A 23,736-nucleotide genomic window follows, 5' to 3' on the forward strand; every position below is an offset into this window, starting at 1 on the left:
TCCTTACTCAGGATTAAGATGTCGCTCTCTGTAGATCAGAAAAGTAGGGGTAGGTCACCCCTCTACCAGGGGTGGACACAGTATTATCGTAAGAGAACAGAGGCACCAGCAGGATAAAATATAATAATATTTTTTAAAATTTGCTGGGAGGCAATGGTGGACTTACCTCCGGAAAGCAGACTCAAAATACTGTCTGAATTAAACAAATACATTTATTATTGGTACCCCAAAAGATGCAACGCGTTTCGCAGGCACAGCCCGCTTCATCAAGCAATAAGATAGGGGACAAACAGTAGCTCGACAGTAGCACGAATAGCGCCTCTGTCACAGGCTGTGCCTGCGAAACGCGTTGCATCTTTTGGGGTACCAATAATAAATGTATTTGTTTAATTCAGACAGTATTTTGAGTCTGCTTTCCGGAGGTAAGTCCACCACTGCCTCCCAGCAAATTTTAAATTTTTTATTACCTTTTATCCTGCTGGCGCCTCTGTTCTCTTACGATATTAACCCTAATCTTAACGCTAAGGCTGTGTTTTCACTGTGTTGGCATGCATCTGCGATACGCAATTTATTCATGTGAATACGCAATGACGGCACTTGTAATGCTAGAATGCATCCAGATAGAGGGGTTCACATGAGTGATGTGATTTTTGGTGCTGACTTGACTGTTTTTTGTTTGCCTGCATGTGAATTTGGAGGCAACCTATTGAATTCAATATGATACATTTCCCAATTTAATTTTGAGTGTGGGGAAACAGATGGGAATTGCAGCAGTGAAACTTAGCCTAACAATAACTTATACCTGTTTGTTAACTAACACCAACCTTAACCCAAGAATGCATTTAAAACCCCAACACTATCTTTACCCTTAAACTAACCCTAACTAGTTTGCAGGGCACCAAAAATTACACATCTGGACCAGAAGTCTCATACTGCTGTTAGTATGCTGTATGTTGGACTATCCTGCACCAATGGTTGAGTTCGCTTCTTGGCCTTTTGGCTAAGATCAAGTGTAGTATCTGTTCTTATCAGTTTCAGGGAGGCATGTTACTGGGAACCCTGGCCTGATCTACCCTGGAGAAGGACACCTTGAACGAGTGACTGAGGGGGGAGGGGAACCTCAGGTCCTCCAGTAAAGGTGTCCGTCCTGGTTCATAATTCCCCAGAGGCGTACTGCCCCTGGAAGTGGCGCTCCAGGAGTACCTGAAAAACCTGGGGCCTGGAAAACCCCATGGCGGAGTAAGGTGCTTAGGTCTGTACGGCCCATATGCATTGCCGACTAACGTAGCTCCCCGGCCTTTTGGCTAGGGAGAGTGCGGAATTTTTATAATGCCGGCCGCTGGCACTGGGGACTTGTCCCCTGGGGATTTCGATCCCCGCCCCGGCTCCCTCTTGGGGGAGCTACACAGACCATGTGGGCGTCCACATGGCCCAGGCCCTTTGGGTAACCATTGGGCAGTTTGGGGACCTCCTATCCTTCGGGTGTTGGAGGACCCAAAAGCCCCCTGCGCCGAAGGCAAAGGGGGAGGTTCCCTTCGGGGAACACCGGAAGGGGCCCTGCTTTTGTGGGGCCCGGGGCTGCTCATGCACATTTTTGTGGGGTGTTTATGCACTTCCACTTTTTCCGTGCATGGGCATAACGCCTTGTTTACTCCGGGCTATAAGAAAGCTATAAACATTAAAAAAAAAATGGTTGTGTTAGCCAACATGACTGGCTTACAGGGTACATAACATTAATGTAGCTCCCCGGCCTTTTGGCTAGGGAGAGTGCGGAATTTTTATAATGCCGGCCGCTGGCACTGGGGACTTGTCCCCTGGGGATTTCGATCCCCGCCCCGGCTCCCTCTTGGGGGAGCTACACAGACCATGTGGGCGTCCACATGGCCCAGGCCCTTTGGGTAACCATTGGGCAGTTTGGGGACCTCCTATCCTTCGGGTGTTGGGTGTGGGGTGTTTATGCACTTCCACTTTTTCCGTGCATGGGCATAACGCCTTGCTTACTCCGGGCTATAAGAAAGCTATAAACATTTAAAAAAATGGTTGTGTTAGCCAACATGACTGGCTTACAGGGTACATAACCTGTACACCTCATCCTGTGGAGTTGCCAATGTGGTGCAGGGACACCACAGAACACTCTCTTCTGCCATTCGCTAGCTCCCAATCACATGACCCGCATGGGGTTCAGGGACTAAGGGGCCTATGCTATCATGTTTGCAGGGGGCCCTATTAAGTCTAGTTACACCCCTGCAAACATTTTAAGCTTTCTACAAGTATGAAAACGATAACATTAGTAATATTTTTTCTCTTACTTAAAACTTTGCTTATCTTATAATTTACCATTCTCATCTGACCTAACAATTGAAATATTTGAATTGACATTGGTTATGTAGGGCAATTTGCGGTTGTGAAAGAGACTCACCCTATTATGAGGACAATGCTCATCTTTCATGCAGGTGCCAAGAGCTGCTAACTGTATCTGAATGAATTATACACTAAAGTGCAACCTGCTTGCATTCTACAAAGTGACCTGCCAGAAGAAGGAGTTTTGATTTATTCATGTGGATATGATTTATAAATGCACTGCAAATTATGTATGAAGTATCATGATGTTAACCATCATTTTGTTTTGTATTCTCCCAGGGAAATGCTGCTGTCTATTGCGCTGGGACAAGTGCTAGCTCTGCTTATATGTGGAATAAGACTTACAAGTAAATACCTATCTGAAGATTTCCACGCCAACACGCCACTCTTTCAGAGTTTTCTTAACTACATCCTCCTATTCTTGGTTTATACAACCACTCTGGCTGTAAGACAAGGTAAGGATTATAAGTTATAAAAGCTTTATTGTTGTCAGTGTTGAGTGCTTCCTGCAGCTTTGAAAAGCCGGTAATTTTCGTATGATTGTCTGCGCTGTCTTTTATGACGTACGATATGAAAGTGCATCACAATGAAGTCCTTCACAGGAATAGACTACATTTCCATAGTCTGTCTTTTGATTCATTTTTTTGTTATCATATTTGGGGTATGTACTTATATTTGTGTCCTATCTTCCCATTAATCCCAAGTGAACACACTCTTAATATTAACTTGTTAAATCTATTTTAAAGCAGGAGCATAAACAGTACTAGTAATAGGGGGAACAAAAGTACAAAAACATTACAAAAGGTACATCACAAAGTTACAGCAAGGATCTTCATGTGCAAATGCTCAAATAAAAGGACTATTTAAAAAAAAAAAAAGTTGGGGAGAAAAATGGAAAAAAAAGAAAAGAGACCAACACACACAGGTGATCATAGGCAATGTCGAAACAGCAGGAAGGAAAAAGAAAAAGAAAGAGCAAGTAAGATAAAGGACAGAACAAAAACAGTATAAACAAGGAAGGGTGCTCAAAAAAAAGCATATTAAGTTTAACCAATCACAAAATATCACTTTTTTCAGTTTTTGATTTTTAAAAAACAAAATCACTAGTAACTAACAAAAATATGAACGATACTGACAGACTCTTTTTTGGATTTTATGGATCAAAATTGTTAACTGGCAGCATTAATAAATATCACCAGCGACATTTACTCCTGCGTTTTCAAAATCAAAAACTAACTTTATTACTTACTCAACCAAATATTTTTACCATTTATGGTTATAAAAAATAATAATGCTGTTAAATGAAACTATCACATGTACTGTATATTATGGGGTATTCACTTAAAGAGTAACTGTTAGCCCCCAAATTGAAATTTAAAACACTATTGCAATGTTTTATTTATTATATAAGTGAGCCAAAAAGCCAATGTACAAGTTAAAAATCAATCTAATTTTGTTACTATCTAACCTTTTCCCCCAGCTCCGGACGCAAGCCGCATATCAGATACTGTAGCATGCAGAGCATGCATATGTCTGGCCGACCCCCCTCTCCCCCCCAGGACCAGGTGCCAATATATTCTCCCCACCGCAGCTGACCGCTCTGACACGGAGAGAGCGGCAGCACTTCCAGAGCAGCACCGCAGAGCAGCCAGCGCCGTGCATCTCTCTCACATGTGATTCTCTCACATGTGACTCGGCGGCGGCTGCTCTGCGGTGCTGCTCTGGAAGTGCTGCCGGTATCTCTCCGTGTCAGAGCGGTCAGCTGCGGTGGGGAGAATATATTGGCACCTGGTCCTGGGGGGGAGAGGGGGGTCGGCCAGACATAGGCATGCTCTGCATGCTACAGTATCTGATATGCGGCTTGCGTCCGGAGCTGGGGGAAAAGGTTAGATAGTAACAAAATTAGATTGATTTTTAACTTGTACATTGGCTTTTTGGCTCACTTATATAATAAATAAAACATTGCAATAGTGGTTTAAATTTCAATTTGGGGGCTAACAGTTACTCTTTAACTGTCCAAATCATCTCCATATTAATATACAGTGTACCGTTAGTAATCTTCCCACAACGTATTTATTTGTAAGTGGGGGCTAACGGCGTTTTTGGGCATGTTTGATAGTGAGCTCGGAACAGTTGGGTGTATCAGAACTGTGTCTTTCTTGGTCTTTATAGATGCATCAACAATCATATACCGGTACCAAATTAATAATGGATAACCTTACTGGATGGCTGGATGGATGAGTAGTTAGATGGGTGGGTAGGATGGATGGATAGCACTTCTGGATGATGGCGTAGGAAGACCATCTATATGTATTACTGGCATTTAAATGTATTGTTTTATTGTTATTGTTCACAGAGCTATGTATAGGTGAATGTATGTTACACTAGCTATCACTGTATCTATATAACTTGAGAAAGGCGACCCTGCCTGGCCCTGAAACAATTCTCATTGTGACTGAGGCAGGGGAGGACTGGCCCAGGGGGACGGGGGGCAATTGCCCCCCGGGCCGCCCGAATCTTGAGTAATTAGGGCCGGCAGACATACCACAGGTGACAGGTTCACAGTGGGGATCGCAACCTCGCGCGATATTTCCCGGCAAGTTGAAGTATCCAATCAGAGAAGGGGCTGAGGCGGCCGGCCGTGGTGTGCCCTTGTGCGTGGCTGCGTCTGCGGTGGATGTGAGCGGCACAAGGACACAAATAGCTTAGGTCCTCTCCGGCCCGGTGGGTTGACCCTGCTTGACTCCGCCCCCCGCCTGGAGCCATTGCCGCCAGCGCAACGTGCTGCTGTGCCTGCGGTGTCATCGGAGTGAGCTGTCTCACTCTTCAGCTTTCTGTGCTGAGGGGGCTGGGGGCCTGGAGCTGTGGCTACGAGTGGCTGGCTGGAGGAGTCTGACACAGTCCTCCCCTGTGCTGCTGTGCCTGAGGTGTCGTCGGAGTGAGCTGTCTCACTCTTCAGCTTTCTGTGCTGGGGTGGCTGGGGGCCTGGAGCTGCGGCTACGAGTGGCTGGCTGTCCTGGCTGGAGGAGTCGGACACTCTGGGGGCTGGGAGTCGGAGATGCCACCAATAGCTGCTTGCTGCTGTGGAGGAGGAGGAGGTGTAGGACTGAGGAGACAGGAGGATAGAGGAGGTCGGGTCCAGGTCGCCAAAGGAGGTGGTTTTTATAAATTTTGTTTCTGTACTTCTTCTCCCTTCTTGTCACTGAGTTACTCACACTTTGCTGCCTGCCTGCTACTGCTGTCAAATTCAATTCTCTGCCCAGGCCAGTGCCCTCTGAGGTTTTTTTTGTGTGATAATCATCCCCATTGTGACCCTGGCCTGAGGGGGAACGTTTTTTCTTCTTGTGGTAAGGTGTGATTGGTGGCAGGGGAGGGGGGAGGCAGGCAGTCAGGCACTGTCAAACAGGTAGTTGGAGGGGGGGGGGGGGGGGGGGGTAGGTGTCAGACAAGTAGTTTGTATGGTGGGTGGGCAGGAGTGGGGTTAGGCATCACCAGGTAGGTAGGTTTGTGTGTGTGTGTGTGTGGGGGGGGGGGGGGGGGGTTGTTTAAAGGAGTTATCAGGCATTTTTAATGAAATAAGTGCTACTTACCCGGGGCTTCCTCCAGCCCCACGCTCCCAGCATGTCCCTCGCCGCAGCTCTGCAGTCAGCCATTCGCTGCCGCTGCCTCCCAGTCCCCGGCGATGGCACCAGTCCGACCTGGATGTCGGCCTGCACTGCGCCTGTGCGAGCAGCACTGTCAATCACCGCCACGTGGACCGGAGTGTACTGCGCAGGCGCAGTAGTTCTGCATCTGCACAGTACGCTCTGGTCCATGTGGCGGTGATTTACAGCGCCGCTCGCTCAGGCGCAGTCGGCCTGTTGTCATCGCCGGGGGCTGGGAGGCAGTGGCAGCAAACAGCTGACTGCAGAGCTGCGGCAAGGGACATGCTGGGAGCTTGGTGCTGGACGAGCCCTGGGTAATTAGCACTTATTTTCATAAAAAAAAAAAAAAAGCCTGATAACGCCTTTAAGGTTAGGCATCAGACACAGACAGGTAGATTGTGCAGAGAAATGGGGTTAGGCATCAGGTACATAGTGTGTGTGTGTGTGTGTGTGTGTGTGTGTGTGTGTGTGTGTGTGTGTGTGTGTGTGTGTGTGTGTGTGTGTGTGTGTGTAGCTGGGGCTGTTAGTCATCACAATTTGAAGATTTGCACACAAGAAAGATATGGCTTCGGGCTGGGGATGCCGTGAAACGGGCCTCTAGTTTGTGTTGTCCCCCCAGGCCAAAAGGTCCCAGTCCTCCCCTGGACTGAGGAATAAATACTAAGCCTTCTCTTGCCTCGCTTTGGTGTGCTGACTGTAACGGTATTCGATCTATGCAGCGACATTCTCTGACAGTTGTAATATAAATAATATAAAACATATGTGAAAGTACATGCTGTGTCGAATGAAAATTAACTATATGCCTATGGATTCTCTCCAGTTTCAAATGATTCCTAGTAAATACGTCAACAGAATGCCTAGCATGCCTTACACAGCACTATTACTAAAGAGGATGATGCTGCTAGACTAAGAAAAAGCTTACTATGCTATGTATTATCTCAATAAGTTCTAAAATCATATATAGTAATATGTTATGGGTAAGTGATTTACTATAAATACCAGTAACACAGGGGCGTTGTTATCCCCAAAGATCAGTGGCACGTGCCCCGGATCTATTCTGGGGTGCCCCGGATGTCCCCGAGGCAGCAGGTGGCAGTACTCACCTCCAGCCACTCGGTCTCCAAATTCTGCAGACATCTTATCTTCTGGGCTTTTCCCCCTAGTATCTGAGAATGAATCAGACGCTAGAGCTCCTAGCGTCTGATTTTTGGATGCTGGTGTAGAACATACCAGCAGCTACAGAGGATGTCTCCAAACTTGGAGAGCAGATGAAGATGAGTAGTTCCTCCCACTGTGCTACTCTGCTGGGGGACGGGGGGAGGAACAGTGAGGACACAATGATGCATGCTCCCTGTCAGGAACGAGCCCCATGGCAAGCCTGCAGAGACATTTCCCGACTGGGGTTTGATCAGATTGCGAAGGAAAGCAGCCTTATTCAAGCTAACAAAAGGCTGTCACCCCTCAACAACACTTCACTCTGCCACCACTAGCTGCTGCTAGGCACTTCAACAACTCCCACTCTGCTGTCGAGTGGCCTGCACTCAGTCCAGCGTTTTCGTATTTGGGTCAGCTTTGCGCTTTAGGCCAGAATATGACACCGCCACACACCCAATGCAATCACACACTAACAAGGCACAATCCCAGCATTACAATCAGGCACTGAACCTGTAACACAAATTACACTGCAGTCTCGCTCTAGGAAGGCGAGCTTTGCTAGTACATCAGAAGTCAGGCTTATTAAATGATGATTTAATATTCCAAAAGGTAGAACAGTGCAAAAAGAAATATATACAAAATATTTACAAAAACAAAGTAAAAACTACAAAGGCACACAACAAGACAGTTTGCAAAAATAAAGACGGGAATCAAACGTTACCAGCATGAAGGTCTAAACTTGGTTTTGCGGGAGAACGCAGCTGGTCAGACACCAGGGTAGTCCTAGCTTCTTGCTACCTCTGGGGAACTAAAAGTTCTGAGTCTCCCAAGCTGATTCTTTATAGCAAGCAGCATATCCCTGGGGTACAAGTCCAGATATAATTTAATTTCCTCAGATGGTTTGCACAGATCTCTTGTAATATCCTTGCTGGCTGTGATATGCAAATTTCAAAGGTTTCCTGTGCCACTTAGACTCTAGACAGTCCAATTGTATATTTGAACAACAGGTGCCTGTTTACATGTATACAGAGTTCAAAGCAATGCAGGCACCTTGAAAAGGACATCAGGAGATTCAGGACAAATGGTTGGGTCGTTATCTAATTAACTGTTTCCTTGCTGGAGGCTAGGTAGACATTTCCTAATTCAATGTCCAGGTGTCTTTGGGCTATTCAACTTAACTGGTCTATTCAACTTAGCTGGTCTGTTCAAATGAGATTTACAACCCTTTTTGAGAGGTGAAAATGTACAATTTCCAGGTGATCATTCTTTCAAAGTCAGCAGCCAAGATAAAAAGAGGAACACCAAGAGCCCCAATAGTGTAGTATGTATTGACAAAGGGGATAATGACAAAGAGTAATAGTTATTATATTCACAAACATGGGTCACCAATAGGAAACCACTGTAAAGGCAGGTGGGGAGATTATCCTGACCCCACTCAGGAATAAGAAGTCGCTCTCTGTAGATAGTAGAAAAGGGTCACAACCCTCCACCCAGGGTGAATACAATATTATATAGGAGAGAACATAGGTGCCAAAAGGATAAAAGGGGTTTTAAAGGAGCTTAAAAGCCAAACATTTTTGGTAATTAGAGGAGGTAGTGGTGGACTTACCTCCTCCAAGCAGACACAACACGACTGTACATTCAGTCTATTTATTAACGAACTCCAGTTAAAACAAAGCAACGCGTTTCACGGGTCAGCGCCCGCTTCCTCAGGCAATAGAAAAAGGAGTTACAGCTGCAAATGACAGAGATCAGAGGGTATATTGTTTCTACTATGATACATCCTACATTTAAAGCTTCAATCAATGAGTGACAAACATGTGCAACATAATATGGTACATTGGCAGTAAAGGTACGGTATTTTGTATTATAGAATTGTTATGTTGGTGGGTTGTGTTGGTGGGGGGGGGGGGGGGGGGAAGGATTAGATAAAGAGAAAGAGAGGGGAGGAGAACCACACGGGTGGGGGATGGGGTAAACCTGGGGGACGGGGGAGGGGGGGAGGGGAGGGGGAGAGGCCAAGGAAAGGGAGTGTATCAGGAGGAGGGAGGTGGGGGGGGGGAAAGGAGGGGGTTTATCTATTGTGGCCATGGGACGTGCAAGTTACAGAGCAAAAGAGGTGACTGTAGATCAAAGGTAGTAAAAGGAGTGTGAATGGCAGCAAAACAAACGTAACAGTAGCAGCAAAACATACCCCAGTACGGATGGCAGCAGTAAAAGACAAGATGTAAGTGGGTGAACCCACCAGCACTTACCATCTAGCAAACCAAACAACACTCGGCGCCTCTGTAATGGCGGAGAGTGTCTGGGCATGCTAAGTAGTGTGCAGGATGTGACATCAACTGGGGAGAGGAAGTGCATCATCAGTGGGCAGAGCCTACAAGGACTTACTCTTTTAAAGAGGAGTCAGGCCGCCATCTTGAAAGAGGCATGCCTGGTCCTCCGTACTGATGGGCCGCCATCAGTACTGAGGACTCCCTCCTCCTGATACACACCCTTTCCTTGGCCTCTCCACCCCCAGGTTTCCCTGATCTCCCACCCCTGTGTGGTTCTCCTCCCCTCCCCTCCCTTTTTCTTTATCAAATCCTTCCCCCCCCCCCCCACCAACACAACCCACCAACATAACAATTCTATAATACAAAATACCGTACCTTTACTGCCAATGTACCATATTATGTTGCACATGTTTGTCACTAGAGTTGGGCTGAACGGTTCGCCTGCGAACGGTTCCATGCGAACTTCCGTGGTTCGCGTTCGCGTCCCGCAGGCGAACGTTTGCGGAAGTTCGGTTCGCCCCATAATGCACCATGGAGGGTCAACTTTGACCCTCTACATCACAGTCAGCAGGCCCAGTGTAGCCAATTAGGCTACACTTGCCCCTGGAGCCCCACCCCCCTTATATAAGGCAGGCAGTGGCGGCCATTACGGTCACTCGTGTGCCTGCATTAGTGAGAGTAGGGCGAGCTGCTGCAGACTGTCTCTCATAGGGAAAGATTAGTTAGGCTTAGCTTGTTCCTGGCTGAATACCTGTTCTGTGAACCCACCACTGCATACCTGTACTGTGAACCCACCACTGCATACCTGTTCAGTGAACCTGCCACTGCATACCTGTTCAGTGAACCTGCTACTGCATACCTGTTCTGTGAACCCACCACTGCATACCTGTTCTGTAAACCCACCACTGCATACCTGTTCAGTGAACCTGCCACTGCATACCTGTTCAGTGAACCCACCACTGCATACCTGTTCAGTGAACCTGCCACTGCATACCTGTTCAGTGAACCCACCACTGCATACCTGTTCTGTGAACCCGCCACTGCATACCTGTTCAGTGAACCCACCACTGCATACCTGTTCTGTGAACCCACCACTGCATACCTGTTCTGTGAACCCACCACTGCATACCTGTTCTGTGAACCCACCACTGCATACCTGTTCAGTGAACCCGCCACTGCATACCTGTTCAGTGAACCCACCACTGCATACCTGTTCAGTGAACCTGCCACTGCATACCTGTTCAGTGAACCCACTACTGCATACCTGTTCTGTGAACCCGCCACTGCATACCTGTTCAGTGAACCCACCACTGTATACCTGTTCTGTGAACCCACCACTGCATACCTGTTCTGTGAACCCACCACTGCATACCTGTTCAGTGAACCTGCCACTGCATACCTGTTCAGTGAACCCACCACTGCATACCTGTTCAGTGAACCTGCCACTGCATACCTGTTCAGTGAACCCACCACTGCATACCTGTTCTGTGAACCCGCCACTGCATACCTGTTCAGTGAACCCACCACTGCATACCTGTTCTGTGAACCCACCACTGCATACCTGTTCTGTGAACCCACCACTGCATACCTGTTCAGTGAACCCGCCACTGCATACCTGTTCTGTGAACCCACCACTGCATACCTGTTCTGTGAACCCACCACTGCATACCTGTTCTGTGAACCCACCACTGCATACCTGTTCTGTGAACCCACCACTGCATACCTGTACTGTGAACTCACCACTGCATACCTGTTCAGTGAACCCACCACTGCATACCTGTTCAGTGAACCCACCACTGCATACCTGTTCAGTGAACCCACCACTGCATACCTGTTCAGTGAACCCACCACTGCATACCTGTTCAGTGAACCCGCCACTGTATACCTGTTCTGTTCAGTGAACCCGCCACTGCATACCTGTTCTCGCCATGGTGCGCACCAGTCCAGCACGGCCGTCACTACACAAACAGCTGTTTGCGGTGCGTTACACGGTGAGTTTGGTGTGTCAGTGTGAAGCAGTACCTTAATTACACTACTTGATTGATGTATACACATGCAAGATGTTTTAAAGCACTTTAGGCCTGTCATTTAGCATTCAATGTGATTTCTGCCCTTAAAACGCTGCTTTGCGTCAAATCCAGATTTTTCCCAGGGACTTTTGGCATGTATACCACTCCTCCACCTGGGGGTCCAGGTGTTAGACCCCTTGAAACATATTTTCCATCACTTTTGTGGCCTGCATATTTTTTTTTTTTTCAAAGTTCGCATCCCCATTGAAGTCTATGGCGGTTCGCGAACTTTTACGCGAACCGAAACTTCCGCGGAAGTTCGCGAACCCGGTTCGCGAACCTAAAATCAGAGGTTCGGCCCAACTCTATTTGTCACTCATTGATTGAAGCTTTAAATGTAGGATGTATCATAGTAGAAACAATATACCCTCTGATCTCTGTCATTTGCAGCTGTAACTCCTTTTTCTATTGCCTGAGGAAGCGGGCGTTGACCCGTGAAACGCGTTGCTTTGTTTTATCTGGAGTTTGTTAATAAGTAGACTGAATGCACAGTCGTGTTGTGTCTGCTTGGAGAAGGTAAGTCCACCACTGCCTCCCAAAAATGTGGGCTTTTAAGCTCCTTTAAAACCCCTTTTATCCTTTTGGCGCCTCTGTTCTCTCCTATATAATAAAGTCAGCAGCCAGGCTGTCTCTAACAGACCTACACATATGGCATAGTGCACAGCAGACATAAAATGAAAAAATATGGCTTCCACGGGATACGCATTCAAAATTGGCTGCTGTATTATCACACTCCCTATTGAGGCTCCAGGCACCACAGCTTCCAGCATGCCACCACAACACCCATAATGCCCCATAGAGATACCACAGTGCCCAACATGGCAACACATAGCACCTAGAATGCCCCATATGTTTTAGTGACACTGCCTTTTTATGTGATATGCTGCATTTTATTTCTCTCTGTATTAATGGAGAGAAGGGCTTCATCCAACATTTTGCTGGGAGGCATACTTAGACCGTTGTTAAAGCGGAATATAACCCTGCATTTCAACTTTGCTCTAAAACATTATTTACAGCATATTATATGCAAAAAGCATTTTTTTTTTACTAGACCAGCATTGGAAGGGTTAAACACAGAGGTTTTAAGTTCTGTGCAGACGTTCAGATAGTTACATTCTATTTAGTTAGCTGTATCTATTGATAAACAGTTACACACTCTTTGGCTGTCCTCCAAGCTCCTTCTCAGTGAGAGAGATGAGTCACAATAAACACTTAAAAGATACATATTTGTAAACAAAAAGTATCTAACTGAAGTTCGGATGCGTCTGCAGAAATCTCTAGGGACTTTAAAGCCCTGTGTAACCCTTCCAATGCTGGTCTAGTAAAAAAAAAATGCTGGTTGCATATAATATACTGTAAATAATGTTTTAGAGCAAAGTTGAAATGCAGGGTTATATTCCGCTTTAAGTTCATGTAAATTTGGCCCCACCCATGACCACACCCTCCATCTGCTGTATGGCCACACCTATCGGCTAAAGTGCCTAAAAGTGCCCTGGATCTCTTAGGATCTTAGCAACATCAGTTTCACCAGTCCACCTGAATGACAACACAAATGAAAATGCATTGGAGCAGAATTCAACTCTTCTATAAAAATCTTTATGCCAGTGATGTAACTACAATTCATGGGGCTCCCCAGCAAAACTTTGATGCCCCCCCCCCCCCCCCCCCCATGTTCACATCCCTTCCCTCACCTTCCCTTGGTGCCTTTCACAGCCTTGGGGTCTATTTCACAGGGGTCATAAAACAAGCGTGGCCATCATGATCTTCACACACAGTCTAGCCACAAAACGATAGTCCCCTAGATCAGAGGAAGAGGTTAGTAGATGGGGGCTCCCATAACTCTGACCCCCCCCCTGCAACAGCAGGGGCTGCTCCCCTCTAGTTATGCCCCTGCTTCACACCAGAGTCTGCACTAATGGCTTGGCTTCATTCCTGTTCCCACTAGGAAGGGCACCAGGCAAAGGAGCTCCTTACTCCATATGTTTGCCATATTAACCAAACCTCTAGCAGCCTGTACTCAACAACACATCAGTATTGTTGCCTTCAACACTCCAAATTCATAGAAGAGTCACAGTCCCTAAACCAAGAACTTGATGTGATCTCAGACTTAAAGGAAACCTGTACTGAGTAAAATTATTTAAAATAATCACGAGGTAACTTCAAATGAACATTACATAGTTACCTTGCCATCAGTTCCTCTCAGAAGCTCACCATTTTCTTCTGACAATGATCCCTTCCAGTTTTGACAACATTTTGTCAGAACTGAAATATATCAGTTGCTGTCAGTTACAGCTGAGAGGAGAACTGATGTGTCCATGTTTCCCTATGGCTCAAGTGGGCGATGTTACAGTTTAACTGTGTGCTGACCAGGAAGCTGTTATGGAGTAATGGCCATTTTCAAAAGATATTGATAAGTAGAGTACACGGGAGGTAAGTATGACTTGTGCATATTTATTTTGACTTTTAATTTTCAGTTCAGGTTTTCTTTAAGTTACTGTTCGGGACTAGACAGGAACTGGTCTAAGTTGCTAGTCTAAGCTCTAGACATACTGAGCAACACCCCACTTACTCTGTCCTACCCAGCTAGTGAAGTCCTTAGGCATGACTCCCTAACACTGCAGGGTGGCCCCTTGAGCGCGTCCCAGTGGCTGGAGCTCTTGAGCGCTTTGAGTCCGTCAGGAGAAAAGTGATATACAAATGTTCCGATTATTATTAACCACTTGAGGACCTAGGGCTTTACCCCCCTTAAGGACCGGCCACTTTTTTTCCATTCAGACCACTGCAGCTTTCACGGTTTAGTGCTCGCTCATACAACCTACCACCTAAATGAATTTTGGCTCCTTTTCTTGTCACTAATAAAGCTTTCTTTTGATGCTATTTGATTGCTGATGCGATTTTTACTTTTTATTATATTCATCAAAAAAGACATGAATTTTGGCAAAAAAATGATTTTTTTAACTTTCTGTGCTGACATTTTTCAAATAAAGTAAAATTTCTGTATACATGCAGCGCGAAAAATGTGGACAAACATGTTTTTGATTAAAAAAAAAACCCATTCAGCCTATATTTATTGGTTTGGGTAAAAGTTATAGCGTTTACAAACTATGGTGCAAAAAGTGAATTTTCCCATTTTCCAGCATCTCTGCCTTTTCTGACCACCTGTCATGTTCCTTGAGGGGCTAGAATTCCAGGATAGTATAAATACCCCCCAAATGACCCCATTTTGGAAAGAAGACATCCCAAAGTATTCACTGAGAGGCATAGTGAGTTCATAGAAGATATTATTTTTTGTCACAAGTAAGCGGAAAATGACACTTTGTGACAAAAAAAAAAAGTTTCCATTTCTTCTAACTTGCGACAAAAAAAAATGAAACCTGCCACGGACTCACTATGCTCCTCTCTGAATACCTTGAAGTGTCTACTTTCCAAAATGGGGTCATTTGTGGGGTGTGTTTACTGTCCTGACATTTTGGGGGGTGCTAAATTGTAAGCACCCCTGTAAAGCCTAAAGGTACTCATTGGACTTTGGGCCCCTTAGCGCAGTTAGGCTGCAAAAAAGTGCCACACATGTGGTATTGCCGTACTCAGGAGAAGTAGTATAATGTGTTTTGGGGTGTATTTTTACACATACCCATGCTGATTGGGAGAAATATCTCTGTAAATGACAATTGTTTGATTTTTTTTACACACAATTGTCCATTTACAGAGAGATTTCTCCCACCCAGCATGGGTATGTGTAAAAATACACCCCAAAACACATTATACTACTTCTCCTGAGTACGGCGATACCACATGTGTGGCACTTTTTTGCACCCTAACTGCGCTAAGGGGCCCAAAGTCCAATGAGTACCTTTAGGATTTCACAGATCATTTTGAGAAATTTCGTTTCAAGACTACTCCTCACGGTTTAGGGCCCCTAAAATGCCAGGACAGTATAGGAACCCCACAAATGACCCCATTTTAGAAAGAAGACACCCCAAGGTATTCCGTTAGTAGTACGGTGAGTTCATAGAAGATTTTATTTTTCGTCACAAGTTAGCGGAAAATGACACTTTGTGAAAAAAAACAATAAAAATCAATTTCCGCTAACTTGTGACAAAAAATAAAATCTTCTATGAACTCACCGTACTACTAACAGAATACCTTGGGGTGTCTTCTTTCTAAAATGGAGTCATTTGTGGGGTTCCTATACTGTCCTGGCATTTTAGGGGCCCTAAACCGTGAGGAGTAGTCTTAAAACAAAATTTCTCAAAATGACCTGTGAAATCCTAAAGGTACTCATTGGACTTTGGGCCCCTTAGCACAGTTAGGGTGCAAAAAACACATGTGGTATCGCCGTACTCGGGAGAAGTAGTACAATGTGTTTTGGGGTGTATTTTTACACATACCCATGCTGGGTGGGAGAAATAACTCTGTAAATGGTCAATTGTGTGTAAAAAAATCAAAAGATTGTCATTTACAGAGGTATTTCTCCCACCCAGCATGGGTATGTGTAAAAATACACCCCAAAACACATTATACTACTTCTCCCGAGTACGGCGATACCACATGATTGGCACTTTTTTGCAGCCTAACTGCGCTAAGGGGCCCAAAGTCCAATGAGTACCTTTAGGATTTCACAGGTCATTTTTGTTTCAAGACTACTCCTCACGGTTTAGGGCCCCTAAAATGCCAGGGCAGTATAGGAACCCCACTAATGACCCCATTTTAGAAAGAAGACACCCCAAGGTATTCCGTTAGGAGTATGGTGAGTTCATAGAAGTTTTTATTTTTTTGTCACAAGTTAGCGGAAATTGATTTTAATTGTTTTTTTTCACAAAGTGTCATTTTCCGCTAACTTGTGACAAAAATAAAATCTTCTATGAACTCACCATACGCCTAACGGAATACGTTTGGGTGTCTTCTTTCTAGAATGGGGTCATTTGTGGGGTTCCTATACTTCCCTGGCATTTTAGGGGCCCTAAACCGTGAGGAGTAGTCTTGAAACCAAATGTCGCAAAATGACCTGTGAAATCCTAAAGGTACTCATTGGACTTTGGGCCCCTTAGCGTACTTAGGGTGTAAAAAAGTGCCACAGATGTGGTACCGCCGTACTCAGGAGAAGTAGTATAATGTGTTTTGGGGTGTATTTTTACACATACCCATGCTGGGTGGGAGAAATATCTCTGTAAATGACAATTGTTTGATTTTTTTTACACACAATTGTCCATTTACAGAGAGATTTCTCCCACCCAGCATGGGTATGTGTAAAAATACACCCCAAAACACATTATACTACTTCTCCTGAGTACGGCGATACCACATGTGTGACACTTTTTTGCAGTCTAGGTGCGCTAAGGGGCCCAACGTCCTAATCACAGGTCATTTTGAGGCATTTGTTTTCTAGACTACTCCTCACGGTTTAGGGCCCCTAAAATGCCAGGGCAGTATAGGAACCCCACAAGTGACCCCATTTTAGAAAGAAGACACCCCAAGGTATTCCGTTAGGTGTATGGCGAGTTCATAGAAGATTTTATTTTTTGTCACAAGTTAGTGAAAAATGACACTTTGTGAAAAAAAAACAAAAATCAATTTCTGCTAACTTTTGACAAAAAATAAAATCTTCTATGAACTCGTCATACACCTAACAGAATACATTGGGGTGTCTTTTTTCTAAAATGGGGTCAGTTTGTGGGGTTCCTATACCGCCCTGGCATTTTACGGGCCCAAAACCGTGAGTAGTCTGGAAACCAAATGTCTAAAAATGACTGTTCAGGGGTATAAGCATCTGCAAATTTTGATGACAGGTGGTCTATGAGGGGGCGAATTTTGTGGAACCGGTCATATGCAGGGTGGCCTTTTAGATGACAGGTTGTATTGGGCCTGATCTGATGGATAGGAGTGCTAGGGGAGTGACAGGAGGTGATTGATGGGTGTCTCAGGGGGTGGTTAGAGTGGAAAATAGATGCAATCAATGCACTGGGGTGGTGATCGGAAGGGGGTCTGAGGGGGATCTGAGGGTTTGGCTGAGTGATCAGGAGCCCACACGGGGCAAATTAGGGCCTGATCTGATGGGTAGGTGTGCTAGGGGGTGACAGGAGGTGATTGATGGGTGTCTCAAGGTGTGATTAGAGGGCGGAATAGATGCAAGCAATGCACTGGCGAGGTGATCAGGGCTGGGGCCTGAGGGCATTCTGAGGGTGTGGGTGGGTGATTGAGTGCCCTAGGGGCAGATAGGGGTCTAATCTGATAGGTAGCAGTGACAGGGGGTTATTGATGGGTAATTAGTGGGTGTTTAGGGTAGAGAACAGATATAAACACTGCCCTTGGGAGGTGATCTGACGTCGGATCTGCGGGCGAACTATTGGTGTGGGTGGGTGATCAGATTGCCCGCAAGGGGCAGGTTAGGGGCTGATTGATGAGTGGCAGTGACAGGGGGTGATTGATGGGTGGCAGTGCCAGGGGGTGATTGATGGGTGGCAGTGACAGGGGGTGATTGATGGGTGATTGACAGGTGATTGACAGGTGATCAGTAGGTTATTACAGGGAAGAACAGATGTAACTAATGCATTGGCGAATTGATAAGGGGGGGTCTGAGGGCAATCTGAGACGTGTAGGCGGGTGATTGGGTGCCCGCAAGGGGCAGATTAGGGTCTGATCTGATGGGTAACAGTGACAGGTTGTGATAGGGGGTGAATGATGGGTAATTAGTGGGTGTTTAGGGTAGATAACAGATGTAAACACTGCACTTGGGAGGTGATCTGACGTCGGATCTGCGGGCGATCTATTGGTGTGGGTGATCAGATTGCCCGCAAGGCCGGCGGGATGTTGCGGCGGGTGAGTGGTGACAGGCGCCGGCAGAGGATCGCGTCACGGATGACGCGATCGCTCCGCCCATGCCCCTACAAGGACCGCTGCCTTTGGGCATGAGCTGGTCCTTGCGGGGTCCACTTCCCGGCCGCCTCTGTGCGTTAGGCGGTGATGACACTGCTGCTTATTGTTACCTTGTTTGTGACTGGATGTACAATTCTGTAGCCTTTCTGAGATTCATGGTAGCCGACTAGAATACTTCCTTCGGCACACACATCCCAATTTGTGCATTTTACTTTTGGAGCGTGCACATAGGCTTTACTTCCAAAGAAACTGAGGTGTCTCAAATCTGACCATTTTTTGTTTTACAACTCATATGGCGTTATCTCTGTTGGCTTGCCTGGTAGGTGTGAGGAAACGCGGATAAGCCGCCGCGTGTACTCAGAACGGGGCGGCTGATTCTGCGTCCAACGCGGCGGTTTGCACGCACAGGCCTACATCCAGTAAGATGGCCGAACGCGGAGGAACCGCCGCATGCCGTGATAGCGGTGCGGCGGATTCCGCGTCCAGCACGGCAGGTGATTTGCAACACATGTCTGGTGTGGCTGGGACTGATAGTCCACACAGGTTCAGAAAGACACGCGCGCGCGCAGAGAGGCAGAACTTTTATGACAGCCAGAAGGGAGTCAGCTGACCAAGCCGGTCAGCTGACGATTCAACCAGTTCCCATTGGTCCAGCACTTAGGGGAGGCGCTGGAGAGCGCTTTGCTATATATACTGGGTGCTGGTCATTCTCTGGTTGTCTGCCGTTGCGATCACTACGTGGAAGCACTCAGACCTTTTGTCAGATTCTGTGTTATATCTCTGTTATACTTCAGACTAGTTCCAGGCAGTGGCGGCTCCAGCTTCAGATTTTTGGGGGGGCTCAAAGGGGGCACGAGGGCTGGCAGGCTGGGCTTGGGGGGGGGGGGGGAATTGGGCGTGGTCATGATGTCATGTGAGCGGGGCTAACTGTAATGTAGTTGTACCAGCTAACGTAGTTACATGGAAAAAAAATGAAGTAAACGCACATAATGACAGGTAGCCTTTCACCAGTAAATGCACATAAGAATCAGCTTTTCAGCAGTTAATGCACGTAATGACAGACAGCGTTTCCCCATTAAATGCACATAAGAGACAGCTTTTCACCAGTTAATGCACATAATGACAGACTGCGTTTCTGCAGTAAATGCACATAAGAGCCTGCTTTTCACCAGTTAATGCATGTAATGACAGACAGTTTCCCCATTAAATGCACATAAGAGACAGCTTTTCACCAGTTAATGCACATAATGACAGACTGCGTTTCTGCAGTAAATGCACATAAGAGCCTGCTTTTCACCAGTTAATGCCTGTAATGACAGACAGTTTCCCCATTAAATGCACATAAGGGACAGCTTTTCACCAGTTAATGCACATAATGACAGACTGCGTTTCCACAGTAAATGCACATAAGGGACAACTTTTCACCAGTTCATGCACATAATGACAGACAGCATTTTCCCAGTAAATGCACATAAGAGACAGCTTTTCACCAGTTAATGCACATAATGACAGACAGCCTTTCACCAGTTAAAGCCCATAAGAGACAGCTTTTCAGCAGTAAATGCACATAAGAGACAGCTTTTCACCAGCTAACGCACGTAATGACAGACAGCTTTTCACCAGTAAATGCACGTAATGACAGACAGCTTTTCACGAGTAAATGCACGTAATGACAGACAGCTTTTCACCAGTAAATGCATGTAATAACAGACAGCGTTTCCCCATTAAATGCACATAAGAGACAGCTTTTCACCAGTAAATGCACGTAATGACAGACAGCGTTTCTGCAGTAAATGCACATAAGAGACAGCTTTTCGCCAGTTAATGTACGTAATGACAGACATCGTTTCCCCAGTAAATGCATGTAATGAGAGACAGCGTTTCACCAGTTAATGCACATAATAACAGACAGCCAGTGTCCCCAGTATATGTAGCCAGGCGTATAGCTGTCCCCAGTATATGTAGTCAGGCTAGTGATGGTGGGCTGGGGGCCCCAGGGCACCTCAGGCCTGGCTGGTGGTGGGCTGGAGGCCTGAGACCTGGCTGGTGGTGGTGGGCTGGGGGTCCCAGGGCAGCTCTGGCTTGTCTGGTGGTGGGCTGGAGGCCCCAGGCTCAGGCCTTGCTGGTGGTGGTAGTGGTGGGATGGGGGCCCCAGGGCAGCTAAGGCCTGAGCCTGGTGGTGTGCTGGAGGCCCCAGGCTCAGGCCTGGCTGGTGGTGGTGTGGGGTGGGTTGGGAAGTAGAGGGGAGACAGAGAGAGAGAGGGAGGGAGGCCCCAGGCTCAGGCCTGGCTGGTGGTGGGCTAGGTCTGGGAGCCCCAGGCTCAGGCCTGGCTGGTGGTGGTGAGGGGTGGGTTGGGTAGTAGAGGGGAGACAGAGAGAGAGAGAGGGAAGCCCCCAGCTCAGGCCTGGCTGGTGGTGGTGAGGGGTGGGTTGGGGAGTAGAGGGGAGACAGAGAGAGAGGGGGAGGGAGGCTCAGGCCTAGCTGGTGGTGGGCTGGGTCTGGGAGCCTCAGGCTCAGGCCTGGCTGGTGGTGGTGAGGGGTGGGTTGAGGGGAGTAGAGGGGAGAGAGAGGGAGGGAGGCCCCAGTCTCAGGCCTGGCTGGTGGTGGGCTGGGTCTGGGAGCCCCAGGCTCAGGCCTGGCTGGTGGTGGTGAGGGGTGAGTTGGGGAGTAGAGGGGAGACAGACAGAGAGAGGGAGGCTCAGGCCTGGCTGGTGGTGGTCTGGGTCTGGGAGCCCCAGGCTCACATGTCACATCAGCATCACATGCCCCCCCCCCCCCCCAAAAAAAAATCATTCAAGTTGGCTTCCTACCCCCTGGTAACCCACCTCGAGTCACTAGTAGTGACACAGTCTGGTCTGGTCTGGTGTGGCTGGCTGCACTGAGTCCCCGGTGCTGCTGCTGCCACCTACAACGGCTGTTGGTTGGACGGAGCGAAAGTGGCAAGCTTCTCTCTGAAGCTGTGCGAGCCAGGCGAAGGGGAGACTGAGCGCGCTGCACACTACGTGAGTGTCACGTGACGGACGTCGTCACGTGACGTGACTCAAATTTAACTGCCCCGAATGTCCCCTTCCCTTGCGGGCTGCTCTGACTGTGCCTGGCTGCACCTGTCAGTATAATTACAGGCAGGGACGTCTGACAGGCCAGCCCTCTTCCTCCTCCTCCTCCTCCTTCCTTCCAAGTTCCGACGTTTTGAACCGCGCAGCCACGGCCCGCCGTGGGGGTGGCTTTAAGGGGGGCTAAGAGGTTGACAGCTGGGGCTTAAGCCTGGGTAAGCCCCAGTGTGGCGCCGCCACTGGTTCCAGGGTGTTGATGATCACGGACCTCACACCCAGATTAGGGACTTGTGTTATATCTCTGTTATACTTCAGACTAGTTCCAGGGTGTTGATGATCACGGACCTCACACCCAGATTAGGAACTTGTGTTATATCTCTGTTATACTTCAGACTAGTTCCAGGGTGTTGATGATCAAGGAGCTCACACCCAGATTAGGGACTTGTGTTACCAACCTGTTATACATCAGACTAGTTCCAGGGTGTTGATGATCACGGAGCTCACACCGAGACTAGGCATTGTATATTATCTGTTATGACCTTCTGCTTTCCTGACCATCCCTCTGCTTTCTGATTCGGTACCACGCATATCTGATATCACGTTGCCAAACCCTGCCTGTCTTGGATACCGAATCAGCCTTCTGTCTTTGTACCTTATCTGTCTGTCTGTTGCCGACCTGGCTAGTCGACCTCGAGAAGTATCTCCTCTGCTTAGAGATAGTTCACAGATCTGTCAGTGACACCCCACCCTTGGTGTCACTCACACTGTGGTCCTTCCTTCACTCAGTCTGACTCCCCCCCTTTGGGAGCCTCAGGTCGAGGAAGGAGCCTGTCCTCCAGGCAGTATCCCATACTGCCTTGTATCCCCTTTACGGGGACCCTCCTCAAAGTATTACTGTTGCACCAAACACTCATATTACTCAGGTGGCCAGAGGTTAGAAATATATCTGATTATCGGTGATACTGCAGATCACCGGTAATCAGATCCTCTCTGTGTTACACCGATCGTTACAGAACGGCAGACCAAACACAAATGGACGCACTCACCAGCCGTCTGGGCACACTCACCACCTCGGTGGATAACATCAACCAAGTGCTGGGTAGCCACCGGACGTTAATAGACGCTTTATCTGGATCTGTACAATCCCTCCAGACGGCTGTGGATGAAGTGCGATCTCCTCCTAGCACAGACATACGTATGCCTGTACCCGAAAGATTTTCTGGTCACAGATTTGACTTCTGAAATTTTAGAAGTAGAGTGTTCATACTTTGAGTTAAGACCTAAGTCTTCAGGCACTATGGCCCAAAGGGTTACATTTATCAAAACTTTATTATCTGGCGATTCCCAGACCTGGGCATACAGTCTCCCCATCGGTCACCCAGCCCTGGCCTCTGTGGAAGAATTTTTTCAAGCTATGGCTGTAATTTACGACGACCCAGACATGGCCTCGACTTCTGAGCGGAAGCTCAAACTTTTGCGTCAAGGCAAGGGTCTGGTCGAAGATTATGCTGCTGAATTTAGGAGATGGTCGGTATCGGCCAGGTGGGATACTTTTGCCCTGTTAGAATTGTCTCAGGTGGAGCGGAAACGCAGAATATCAGAGCAGCTCTGTCTGTATTGTGCAGAAAGGGGTCATAGAGTGCAGAACTGCCCTAAGAAATCGGGAAACGCTACTGCCTAGGTGTAGTTGGGGGTAATACCCTAGGCGTACAATTTTTACCCCTAGATGAGTAACGTTTGCTTCTTCCTTGTACTATTTCATGGGAAGATAAGTGTGAAGTCACTGAAGCCTTCATTTACTCAGGCTCAGCGGCTAATTTCATGGATTACAAATTTGCTAAGAAATTGGGAATTCCGCTCACACCGGTTAAACCACCGATTCAAGTTACTGCAGTGGATGACTCCCCACTGCAGGGTAACAGTCCACTGTCGCAGACTCCAGAGGTGGGAGTCGCTATTGGGGTGTTGCATAGAGAAGATTTGCATTTTTTTGTGTTACACATGACAACCTCCATGATCATTCTGGGCATGCCTTGGTTACAACTCCACTCCCCTCAGATAAATTGGGCCACTGGTCAGCTAATGAGCTGGTCGTCCCATTGCTTTCATCACTGTTTGGCGAAGGTAACCTTGGGCCAGACCAAGATTCACGTGGAGGGAGTGCCAGTTCAGTATTCAGAATTCTCAGACGTGTTTTGTCCTAGATCAGCCGATAAACTTCCTCCACATCGCCCTTTCGATTGTCCCATCGATCTCCGGTCTGGTTGTATGCCCCCTAGAGGTCACCTCTACAATTTATCTGGG

At 47.3% G+C, this 23,736-nt stretch overlaps 1 protein-coding gene and 1 pseudogene across 1 annotated transcript in view; both read left to right on the forward strand.

The window, feature by feature from the left end:
• Positions 1-23,736, forward strand: part of SLC35F1 (solute carrier family 35 member F1) — a 450,499-nt gene that overhangs the window by 211,014 nt on the left and 215,749 nt on the right. The window contains exon 2 of the mRNA XM_068231363.1: positions 2,641-2,816. Within this exon, the coding sequence (XP_068087464.1) occupies positions 2,641-2,816 (176 nt within the window). The remainder of the gene's footprint in view (positions 1-2,640; positions 2,817-23,736) is intronic.
• On the forward strand, positions 981-1,091 carry LOC137505802 (U2 spliceosomal RNA; annotated as a pseudogene).

This window comes from Hyperolius riggenbachi, chromosome 4, assembly GCF_040937935.1.
Source record: "Hyperolius riggenbachi isolate aHypRig1 chromosome 4, aHypRig1.pri, whole genome shotgun sequence".
NCBI classification, from domain to species: domain Eukaryota; kingdom Metazoa; phylum Chordata; class Amphibia; order Anura; family Hyperoliidae; genus Hyperolius; species Hyperolius riggenbachi.